General features: G+C 39.3%; 1 protein-coding gene across 1 annotated transcript; it reads left to right on the top strand.

Moving 5' to 3' along the window:
- The first annotated feature begins 8,294 nt into the window (after positions 1 to 8,294).
- Positions 8,295 to 11,238, top strand: LOC121878175 (pigment-dispersing hormone 1 peptides-like). The gene is made up of 4 exons (XM_042384217.1): positions 8,295 to 8,393; positions 9,723 to 9,816; positions 10,481 to 10,667; positions 11,067 to 11,238. Exons 2-3 carry the CDS (start codon positions 9,724 to 9,726, stop codon positions 10,625 to 10,627), a joined length of 240 nt encoding a protein of 79 aa, XP_042240151.1. The 5' UTR covers positions 8,295 to 8,393; position 9,723; the 3' UTR covers positions 10,628 to 10,667; positions 11,067 to 11,238.
- The last annotated feature ends 1,717 nt before the right edge of the window (positions 11,239 to 12,955 follow it).

Genomic DNA, 12,955 nt, shown 5'->3' with positions numbered 1-12,955 from the left:
CTGTATATTTTATTTGTTTAAAAATATTAAGTGGTGTTCTATAACTTTAAAATGGATATTTTATTTTTAATACAGTATTCACAAAACATTATACATGGGAGGTTACTATTACAGTACAGTTGGGTCTTCATTTACGCGGTCAATTGAACCCGCGGAGTACCTCGTAAAACGAGAAACGCGTAAATGAAATGACAGAACATATGGGATTAATTGAAATAGAGACTGGGCCAACCCCCAAACTCCACTTTTTCCGACACAATACGTACCTTGTAGTCAAAATAACATCTTAATTTTATGATGGTATGCACACACAATTAATAATTAAGAGAAATATCAATAATAATTATAGGTTTTTTAACACTTACATTAGTAGAAAAGATGGCTGGGTACACGGGGATGGGGGGTTGGTTCCGAGGCAGAGGGCAGATTATTGGCCCTCACCTGTATCACTTGTATTAATTGTATCACTATCCACCACAAAGGCATGCAGGGCCTCTTTGTCAAACCCCTCAAAGTCCATATAAGTGTCCATATCCTCACTATCACTGACTTGGGCCGGCTGTGGTGGGTGGCGGGTGAAGAACTTGGTAATGTTTTGATGACTGGGCGACCTTGTGCGGACCCTGCCCGCGCCACTTCCTGCATAATTGACCAAATTTGCCGCGTAAATCAAGCATTTCAATTCTGGCAAGGCACCGCGTAAATGACAAAACGCGTAAACCAAAACCGCGTAAATCCAGACTCAACTGTACTGTACATGTATTTGAAAGTCCCGCCTTGTACCTGATGCTTTTAGTATGCATTGCATTTTATCTTATACAGTGCTGTACGTCAATTATTATTCTTTTTATTTCTTACAGGTGTTCATTTGCATGTTAATAATGCCATAAAGTTTTTTCCTGAATTCAGCAGGAGATTTGAAGCTCGCTCTTCAAAGGGTTAAATACAGTGTACTGTAATTGTACATTCATTCCCTACTTGAAAACTCTGCTTTTGTAAATACTGTATACTGTACATTTTATTTTTATCCCATGATATAAAAATTTACAGAGAAATAACAATTTTTTGTATAGTGCTGATGTGTCAGTTAATTTCATAACTAAGTACAAATGAATGCTAACAGATAAATGTTGCCCATTTAATAAAGTTGTTTTTCTCTTATTTTCTGTAGTTTTATTTTTTTTCAAATTCATTTCGATTGTCAGCCATTCTATTACCCGGTACGTATTTATCATACAATATTTTAGACTTCTTACTATGATGATAAGTGTAGCAGCTGAGTAGAAAGAGCACCTGCCTCCTACCCACAGGTTTGTGACCTGGGTATCTAACTATGGTTGGGGAAGTGAAGGTGATTAGGTGTCTCTTTATGAACCGAAGAAAAAAATTAGTTTACAGTGTGCTCCTCCTGCACTATCACTTACAGACCTTTAGGCCTATAGGCTCCACTCTTACTGAAAGGCAACCAGAGATGTGGTTGATTAAATCTAATTTTGCAAATATTTTAGTCAATCATTAACTTTAATTTTACTCATGCATTTCAACAATATACAGGACTGCTTTTATTTTCAAGTAATCAGTTTATTCTATTCCCCGACACAAATTTGCCATTTACCATCATGATTTTTACATAAAAATTTTTATGAGAGTTGTGTAATGAGCTTACAGAGCCCTGAGAATCCTGTTCTGCAGATGCTTAGTTGGAAAAAATTCCCAATTACCTGTACTAGAAAAGGGCTTATGTGAGGTATATTCAAAATAGGCGATCACCAAAGCATGAACAATTACAGGCTGGCGAGTTTGATCAGCGTAGTGTGTAAAGTGCTTGAGAGTATTTACTGTATGTGATGCCATGATATGACATCTCCAACAAAACAACTTTGTTAATGAATACCAGCACAGTTTTATGCCTCGATGCACCTGCTTGACGCAGTTGCTTTACATTTTTGGGGCCCCACGGGGTGCATGCTGCCACCACCCAAGATGGGCAGGGCGTGCTCTGCTGACAAAAATCACAGCATAAATGTATTTCTTTTTTGTTTCCGACATTATTTTCCATCGTATTTAATTTTTAAATGTGTATTTCTTCACAAATGATTGCTCTACAATACTATTATACAAACGAAGTTGAATCTAACACCAACATATGAAAATAAAAGTGATTATCACATATGTTAGCTGTAAATCCTTAAGGCACACTGATGCTTGCAGACCCACAGGGCAGTTATCCCGATACCTCACGTCCACCACAGTTGTGTGGCAAGAATGGGAAGACAGCGCACATTTTGAGACTTGAACCATGAAAATCAAGCAGTAAATAGATTTTTAGTGAGCTTTTGAAGTCGATGATGATATTTTTGTCATCGGAACGCTAACAGTTTTTTGGATAATGAAATAGTGTATTCGCCATCGGCCCACCAAAATGCTAAGGTGTTCAATGTGTGGACATAGATTCTGTGTGGTGGCAGTGTTGACAATATATATAAACTACTGTACAGTCAACCCTCACTTTACGCGGTCCCACATTCTGCGTTTCCACGTTAACGCGGTGCCTTGCCAGAACCTAACGTGCTCACATTACGCGGTGCGTGAACCCCATTACGCAGAGAGTGTCCGGCGCGACGCTATTTTAGATTCGCCCCACCCGCCTGCCTGCCTGTGCTCCTCGCCTCTCCCTCCTCCTCCCTCCGCTTGGGCAAGCCGCGCGGTAAGGTTGCGCAGTGTGTGTCCTTGTTACGTTATCACTGACGTCATATGACGTATCGGACTGTGATTGGCCATGCATCCCTACCCCCCTCTGCTGCTAGCTGTAATTGGCTTAAAGTATTGTGACGTGTCCACCCGGGGGAGGGAGGGAGGGAGGAAAGATGATCCTTGACCTAGCCGCGCCAGTTTCATCCCTCCACGCCAGACCGTGTAAACATGCATCCATTGTTCTCTAAAATGGCTTCCGCCGGACCACCACCCCCAGAGAGAAACCTTTCCTTACCTGGACCCAGCGGCACTAAGCCAAAGAAGACACGACGTTCCTTAAGCTACGAGGTGAAGTATACCATCATCCAAGAGTTGGAGAAAGGAACAAGGCAGGTTGATTTGGCGCGCCAGCATGGTGTGAATGAATCTACGATTCGAACAATAAAGAAGGATGCAGCCAAGATAAAGGAGCACATGAAGATCACAAAGTCTACAGGTGCTTCTATGATCAAGTATTTTCACAACCAGGTGCTTCTCAAGACAGAAAAATTACTTGTGAGGTACTTGGTGCGTCAGGCGCGACGGAACATGGCGGTCGACACACGCTCTGTTAAGGACTATGCACGTGAACTGTACAGTACATTGCAGTGGCACGAAAGATAGGAACTACAGAGCCCAAACCCTTTAATGCTTCCTCTGGGTGGTTACAGAGGTTTAAGATCCGGAACAAGATCACCAATATAAACATTAGTGGTGAAGAAGCGAGTGCTGACCGTGCTGCGGCTAGGGAATTTCCTCCATTTTTACGTGAGATTATGGAGGAAGGACAGTACACCGACGACCAGGTGTTTAACATGGACGAATCTGGTCTTTTCTGGAAAAAGCTACCTTCCAAGTCCTTCGTTGTAAAGAATGCCAGCAAGATTCGGGGCCGGAAGATGCAGAAGGAACGCATCACCGTCCTGTTTACCACCAATGCCTCCGGTACCAGTAAGCTCAAGTTATCGGTGATCCACACAGCACGCAAGCCGCACGCCTACAAAACCATGGACATGACCAAGCTAAATGTCCACTGGCTGACCGCACGTAAGGCGTGGATGTTCTCTACACTGTCCCTCTCCTGGTTTGATGACTGTTTTGTTCCCGATGTAAAGAAATTCTGTGAGCAACAGAATGTGCCATTCAAGATTTTGTTGCTGCTGGACAACGCACCAGGACACTCGCCCCTACTGTTAGATCGTCACCCCAACGTAAAAGTGGTCTTCCTTCCTCCCAACACTACGTCTATATTACAGCCCATGGACCAAGAGTTAATCTGTAATGTAAAAGCTGCATTCTCTACAAAAAAATTCAAACTCCTGAACGACTACACCAACACCAGGGAAGAGTTGCGCAACCTGAGTGACACCACCACCGATAGCAAGAGCGAAGAAGATGAGGATCAACAGTTGGCACAGCAAAAAATACTGTTCAAACAATTCTGGAGAGTATTTAACATCAAGAAAGCTGTGGACTTCTTGGTGGAGTCATGGGATCAGCTGTCTATTGCTACAATTCGTCACGCATGGAGACATGTGTTGCATGGAATACCAGGTGAGAGGAGGAGTCAATCTGTGACTGGTGAGGTTCAGAATGTTGCAGTAGCAGTGGACCTTGCCAGAGAAGCTGCGCAGACTGTTACAGTTCCAGGCTTCTCCGAGACCACCAACGACGACATCCTGGAGGTGATAAGGGATCCTGATGTGACTACCGACGAGATGGTAGATGATGATGATGACGACGTCAGTGAAGAGGCAGGTGGTGCGTCATCCCAAGAAGAACAACACTTATCCCATAGTAATGTTAGGGGTGCCATCGAGTGTATCGAGAAAGCCAAGCTCCTCCTTTCCGACGACCCTGACGCAAACAGGTATGAAATCTTCACTACCCAGCTGTTGCAGACTATAGAGCCCTACATCAAGGTGTATCACGACAACATCAACACCAGCCGTCAGCAAAGCATAACAGATTTCTTCGCCCGCAACCCACCACAGCCAGCCCAAGCCAGTGATAGTGACAGTGAAGATGACTTTGAGGGATTTGTCAGGGAAGCCCTGACAACTGTAAGTGACAGTGATGGTGATTCACCTAGTAATGGTGATTCACCTGAGGGCCAGTAATCTGCCCTCTGCCTCGGAACCAGCCTCCATCCCCGTATGCCGACCCATCTCTTCTACTAACGTAAGTGTTCCACATAACTTTTAGTTTTCCTAACCTAACCTTTATTTTTCCTATGTTAACCTTTATTTTTCCTAACCTAACCTCTTCTATATTACTTGTTTTTTCATACCATCATAAAGTTAAGATAAAATTTTTACTACAACAAAGTTGTGTGTCGTCAAAAAGTGGAGTTTGGGGGTCGGCCCGGACTCTATTTCAATTAATCCCATATGTTATGTTATTCACTTTACGCGTTCCTCACTTTCCGCGGGACCCTGCGGGTTACATTAACCGCGTAAAGTGAGGGTTGACTGTACTTTGATTTTGCCAGGGCATTTGGTAGCGTACCTCACAAAAAGCTGAAATAAATTGGTGGTGGTACATGGGTAATGCACGTATCTCTCACTACTTTGAGAGGTGGGAGTGGTGTTATCCACGTTTACTTCAGCTTGAATGGTTAGTTAACTGATAAGTGGTGAAATGGGAAATTAAACTGGAAGGGCATTGAATTTCTGAAAGGGAACAGACATGACTATCAAGAACACTGGGGGGATCCTACACAGGCCACTTGGCCTCCTTCCCTTGGCATGGCCACTTCTAGTTTGGGTTGTAATTATTTAAACAAGGTAAATTATTTATTAACAAGGTTTATACACTGCTATGTATATTACCTGCATGTATTTTCAAATAAACAACAAACTTCAGATGAAGATAATACAGTATTTAATGGCTTTAGTTTAGCTGAAATTGTGTCGATAATAAAAAAAATATCGTTTGTGTGCATTTCCGTCACTACACCGGCCACTCTAATAACATGCTCCCTTCACCGTGCATCAACAGCATTACAATGACTGGTCCACAGTGGCTATGTATAGAACTTATGACGACCATGAAAAGATTAAAAAGAAAAATTATTATTTTTGTATGTCAAAGAAGTATAATCCAATGCAACTCGATAGCGTAAATACTGGTGATAACATTTACAAAGGATTCCAGCTTAATTGCAGTGTCATTGAGTGTGCAAAGAGGTCCAACGGTTCTGTAAGGGATATGTCGTTAATGTTGATATCAACAAATTTCTACTTGTCAGCGTGTTTTATCAAAAACCTAAATACAGTGTAGCTTTAACCTGTTGACAGGTCCTTAAAGCCCTCAAAATAATACTTTACCAGATAGAACATAGTCAGTTCATGTGATGATATGTTTGGATGTTAATTCAAGCTATTGACAACACAACATACAGTATATATATTGTTTCTCACTTATGATTTTTTCCCATTTTTGTATTTCTTATGGTTCCTTATTATTATTATTATTAGTGTTGTTATTATTTATTATTATTATCATTATTATTTTATTTTATTTTCAATTTTGTATTTTGTATTATAAATTTTATTATTATTATCATTATTATTATTATTATTATGATTATTATTAAATTTTGGCCCCCAGGTCCCGATGTGGGTCAGTGACCTGTGCTCGAGTGGGCTAATCCCCATAAAAAAAAATATATGAATATATATAAAGAAACTTTTGTCACTAGTGTATGCGGGTTGTTTACGTACCTGACCAATTAGTTTAGATGGGTAAACTTTTAAACAACAATTGGTGCTTGGTAACGAGTTAGCGCTCAGTTAGGGTTTTCCTTTAGAAGTGGAATTAATGAGAATTATATTGTTGGTTGATTTTGTATTCAGGGAGGGAAAGGTAATTCAAAACAAATACTGTACTGTAATTTCGTATGAGTGATTTCCATGTTGACATTCACCTTCTTGTGAATCTATCCAAATAAACAGTGCTCAAACTCTCAATAATGTTTATCGTATAAATTAACACTTCACGTCAGCATTATCACATTACTTTAATGTCTCTAGATTTTCTGATACATGTGGATTATTGTGTGAACTGATACAGCTTACGTACTTAGGACCTCCACCATGATTATTCCTCCAGCCAACATTTTCAGTATCATGTTGTGAATCACCTGAAGATTTTATCACCTCAAAATTAACTGGGGAAGGGGATAATTGTCAGGTAATCCCATATTGTTATGAAAAAGGGTATTAAGGAAATGGGTTCCCAAATGATACTAAAATGATGCACTCCATGTCTGCTTCCCTTCCTCCTACTAATGCAATGAACTGGCTCCCCTACCGTCCCACTCACTAGACTGTCTTGTTTCCACACACCAGACTGGCTTGTTCCCACACATCAGACTAGCTTGTTCCCACACACCAGACTGGCTTGTTCCCACACACCAGACTAGCTTGTTCCCACAAACAAGACTGGCTTGCTGCCACACAAGACTGGGTTGTTCCCACACACCCATCAGAACCATTTTATATGATCAAGTATAATGCTCCTTTTACATTGTGACATCGTTATAATTTCGCGTCATTATTAGTCAAAAAAATATGAGATTAAATTTATGTAACAGCAAACTCACTTACTCAGTGGTGTATGATGCCGTGCCTAAGATACCGAACACCAAACTAAGTACGATGACCACCCCTCAAGTAAGATGATTTAATCCCTTGAGTATGATGACAACCTCTTGAGGCATCAAATCATCGTACTCAAGGTGGGTTAAATCTTCAAATTCAAGGGGATAAATCACTGTACTTATGATGTAAAATCATCGTTCTCAAGAGGTTAAATCAACCTACAGTACTTAGTGTTGCACAGTACTCAAGGGGTTAAATCATCATACTTGAGATGCTGCATTGGACTCAAGGGGTTAAATCATCGTACTCTTGCATCGTATTCAAGGTTTTAAATCTCATCGTCGGGATTGTCAATACATAAAACAAGTCCTCAGTGAGTCAGTGTCAAGGTTGCTACCGACCTATAACAAAGAAAGATCGGGTGTTACGTCACGCTGCTATATGAGAGGGGAGGGGGAGACAACAGAGACAGGACAATAGGTGGAAAGTTGAAGAACGAGAGTTGGCAAATAGGTGAAGGAAGAAGATGAGATGGATGAAAGATAGGTGGAAAGTTGGAGACAAGAAGGATAGGTGTTAAGTGGAGAGAAGCAAGGTGATAAGTCGAAAGAAGCTGGATGATAGGCGGAAAGGTGGAGAGAGAAGCAGGATGACATGTGGAAAACTGGAAAGAAGCAGGATGATGGATAGGTGGAAAGGTGGAGAAACAGGTTAGGGTGGCAGAAATGTGAGAGAATGATAAGAAGGCACAGAATGATGATGACGATGGTATATTGAAAGGATTAAAAATGAAGGACGAACAGATTGGAAAACAAAAAACGAGGTAAAACAGGACAAAGAATGCAAAGTAAAAGTATAAAACATAAAGGAACTGGCTGGGCAGAAGAAATAAAAAGGATAGCAGGTGGGGAGGCTGTGTGGTAGGCGGGGGGTAGTGCGCGGAAATGGGGGGCCGACGCAGAAGAGCTGAGAAGCAGTATAAAAGGCGACGGACTGGCAGCCTCGTCCACCATCAGGCCTCTTCTGCCGTCTATCTCAAACATCACCCTCAAGCAAGTAAGTGCTGGACTGAAGCTACTGGTTATTCATCGTGTAGGCTTGGATTAATATCTTAACACACCTACCAAGAAGGTGCTAGGCTGGAGTTAGCTCCTTGTAGGTACTTTACTGAGCAGAAGTTTGTAATATTCCTTTCATCGTAACTACAAATTTTGTTAAGTGAGGCACTGAGAGAGTAGCTCTATACTTTCTAGAGGGAATAAGTTATTTTCTAACAAACAGCCTGAGCATCAGCGAAGAAGTATTATAGAAAACCTGGCCGACATCTTTCATAAAAACATAAAAAAAATATGTTTATTATTGTTGCTATGTATTTCTATACTGTACTTCCATAAGTAAGGTTCTTAAGCACGTACACTAAGTCGGTTTATTCGTTGGACATATATTTTTTATTAATTCTTTTTCGGCTAATCATACATTATTAGGTTACTGCAATTATTCCTAAAACTTAATTTTGCCTAAGTTTCTCAATAATCTAACGTACTTTACCAGAATGTAAACTCTGAATGTTTTAACAATTTTAGGAAGCATTCTTAAGTACAAGTATAAATTTACAAGGTGACGTTACAATTATTGCTGTCCACTGCAATAATCTCAAGTCTTTAAGGTTGACAAAGTTTATAACATTGCACGAAATTTAGAATTAATGTTAGCCCCTGTGAGAAAATATCGGTCTATATTTCCAAGTTAAATAAGATAATCATCATAAGTAAATAAAAGTAAAGGTAAAGAAAGCTCTGTTTTAGTTAGACCGTCACACTATAGAATGAATATTAAGATTGTGAAAGATAAGAATATGCTGTATATATTTTTTTAAATCAGACGCAAGTTATTTTACTTTTTTCCACGTTTAAATTTTGAATACCTCTACCATATTTTCGCATTTGTTTTCACTTAAAATTGTGAGTAAAAGATGACTTAATAATCTGCACTTATCGACCTTAGCTATTGAAGCAAGCTTTAATTCATTAAGATAATGAAGCAAACTTTAAAACATTGAAGTAACATGTTGCCTTAAATTTGTTAAACAGTGAATGATAAAAAACATTGAAGTCAGCAGTGCATTAAACTCCATTGAAGACAACCTAATTTAATATACAGGTGTAATGTGTACTTGATAACTAATGTATTTACTAACTCAAAACGCGAGCTTATAGAAGTTTGTTGCATTATCACAGTAATGTATTCTAATATTACCAACATTAAATTTTAAGGTGGTGGTTACAGTATAACACTGTTTATTAAGTATTTTGATGTAATTGTTTTAGAAGAACACCAACATAAAGTTATTGAGGAGATATAGTTATTGACGGATGTTTGTTTCAGAATGCGTAATACCGTGGCCGTAGCGATGTTGATGTTGGTGGTGATGACCACCGTCCTCACCCAGGCGCAGGAACTCAAGTATCCTGAGCGTGAGGTGAGTCCTACCGGTCTGTTGTGTGGGTCCCACTGACACACACACACGACTAAACCTGTAGATTCTTACAAGCTTCTAATAAGTCAGGCAATGTAATAAATCCTAACTGTAATGTAATAGGTAAACAGAAATTGGAGGTAAAGGAGTGCAGTACTTCCCTATTAAGACGTTCACAGTACCTTAATAAATAAGCTATCATTTCTAAGCTCCTTTAGCTGTCAGAGCTTGAAGGTGGTAGTGGATATACAGTATTCGAGTGGGTAACAAGTCTTGTCCTTTTTATTCAACTCCCGAGTCTCCGTCGTGAGATAGTTAACAAAATAATGTGATGCTTCCCCGTAAAAAAAAAACTTAAACAATGGTGACAGCTCAAAATCAATTATGACGACAGTAGCAGTTAGGCTCACAAGAAGTTCGAATTTATTCGTTAGTCTCTTCATACTCTAACAGAATGAGCTAATTAGTCTCTATGTCAACAGAAGGTGATCGAATGTGTGAATTCAAATAAAACCTGTTTGATTGATATTCCAGTCAGCTTTTCATTGCTGGATTATTGCAATTAATACTTTCATCACACACACACACAAACTTTACCTGATCAGATGGTGATATTAATGTAGTTTAAGGGGTCATCTATAACATGGGACTTTATTGACGAGGACAGGTCGTGGCAGAGCTGGCAGCGCAGATCCTGCGTGTGATTCAGGGACCATGGGGACCCATGGCCGCAGGACCCCACAAGCGCAACTCTGAGCTCATCAACTCCATCCTGGGACTGCCCAAGGTGATGAACGACGCCGGTAGGAGATAAGCGACTTCCTCCTCTTCCCCCTTCCTCTGCTAACTCTAAGGTAGTTATGTCGTAGGTCAAAGTTATCTTTTGGGATCCCCTTAAGATTTGCCATCCCCAAGCTTATTTCACCTGAACATTAACCTAACCTACCCTTACCCATCCAACCCAGATTGCGATAGGGTGGTTAATATTCAGATGAAATAAGCTGGAGGGCGACTCTTCAGGTTTTCCCTGTTTTGCTCTGAAATGATGAAATTGAGGATTAAAATTGTGAAGGGGCTTATTAAGCATGGTGTTGAAGGCTCCATGTTACTGTATATGTTGTATGTGAGTGTGGATGTATGTACGTTGTCAGTGGGTGGATGTTTGTTTGGATGTACTGTACGTGTGTATTTCTTTGTTTTTTGTCTGTGTAAAGCCAACAGAATTGTAAACTATATCGGTCTTTTCCCCACAGGACGAGACCAGCGGGTGTATATGTGTAGAGCCTTTCACCATCTTACCCTAAGGGCGGACCATCAATATCTAACTTTTGAGACAATGTAACAGCACCAAGCGTGTGTCTTATTACTCCAGCACCTCACTCCTGTAACACTTGTGCTTATATTAAAGACCATATAGAGTAGGAACGCTTTTGTTTGATTATGTATATATACAGTATATTTATACGTATATTAAAACACCAACACCCACCATTGAGTAAACTGGACAGACATAAAATTAGTCTTACCCTTCGAGTACCATTATCATATACGATTAATAGATCTCTATGCTAGAACGTCTATCTGAACGTAATTCGTATATTTTACTGTTTAACTATTATAGTGAATATATGAATAATCTGTGTAACGGAAGAAGGAATCTTAATACGATATTTTCCGGACAAGCAGATGAAGCTTGTTTATGTATTAGTATTTTGTTTGCGGTAAGTACTGAAGAGAAAGTGTCTGAAAATGACGAGCGAGCTAAAATAGAGATAACTATTAAGTAAAAACAAGAATTACTGAATCACCAACAGAATTAAAGTTAACAACCAAAGGTTAAGTATAGTAGAAATACTAAAAATCACCAGATGTGTGCAACTGTTTATACCATCAAACAGGAGCTCTTTCTAAAACACCAACTGTATTAACTTTAGTTTGATGTTAATTTTAAGTAAGGCTGGACTAGTAAAGTACTCAAATAGATGCGTACTGATTTATTACTTACCTTTTGAAACTTGTCTTGAGAATGAGATGTTTGTGAAATTTCTAACTCCACACTGGTGCAAAAAACAGCTTGAAAATCTTATTAGGTATCTTAATATTAATATGAAGACTCCTACATGAGTCCATTGCCATACGTAGGATAACTTTTGCAATCATAGTGAAATTATTGGTTGGAAAGGAAAGACGTACGGTACGAAGGACAGATGCAGGTCAGTATGCACCCTACCTCTTCATACAAATTTTGGACATACTGTATATAATGGAAAACAAACACTGACATATACTTCACTCTACTCCAATCTGTTGTTATTTAATGTACTGTACTACCATATATTCCTATCGATAAACTTAGTAATAGCACCGAGAGGACTGAACCATCAGTTGTTCTAACGAAACAGCAACATACTAAGATAGATGAAGTGTTTGTTCGGTACGGTAATATTTCTTAATTATAGGCTTAAATATGAATAGTTTACCATACGCCACGGTGAATAAATATACCTTAATGTTGCTGTATTTGTGCAAACCATTCTCTTAGGTCCTAAGCACGCTCACCAAGTTTCAGTAGTTTACACACTGAACAATTGGTGCTGGTGCTCAAGACTTATCACTTAAGAGAAACTAGAACAAAGTTTACAAATTAACCGTCTAGTGTAAACTACAGAGAGCAAGAGCAATACCGGCAGCAGCGGCGGCAAAAAGTAGAAAAGTAATTGTTACCAAACTGCGGATAGCCCCCAAAAGGTACGGCAAAGACCTTAAATCTAGCCCATTTATTATGACTTACAAGACTTACAGCATAGCTTGCCGTTTCACACTCCTATAACAATTAATACATAATATTATCCTCACTATTAGGAATATAAATTTAATTCTGTGGATTAGTGACACGATTTATTAAAATAGGGCGTAATATAAACATTGAGCACTGAATTCTCTTCCCAAATGATAGTGAAAACTTTTTTGCTTATAAAATTATTGAAGGAAATTAATTTTTGTTTATCAGTTTGCCGGATGAAAACACCGCATAAAATGACACAAAATTGCTTCTTTTTTACTAGTTTGTTGAAATTAGTAAATATTTTTTTATTGGACACTTAAGCACTAAATAGTCACTTAATGACAAAAAGAAGAATGG

The sequence above is a fragment of the Homarus americanus genome, unplaced genomic scaffold, assembly GCF_018991925.1.
Source record: "Homarus americanus isolate GMGI-L3 unplaced genomic scaffold, GMGI_Hamer_2.0 scaffold45562, whole genome shotgun sequence".
Lineage (NCBI taxonomy): Eukaryota > Metazoa > Arthropoda > Malacostraca > Decapoda > Nephropidae > Homarus > Homarus americanus.
Note: the sequence above shows the minus strand (reverse complement) of the source record. Positions and strands in the feature narration are given on the sequence as shown.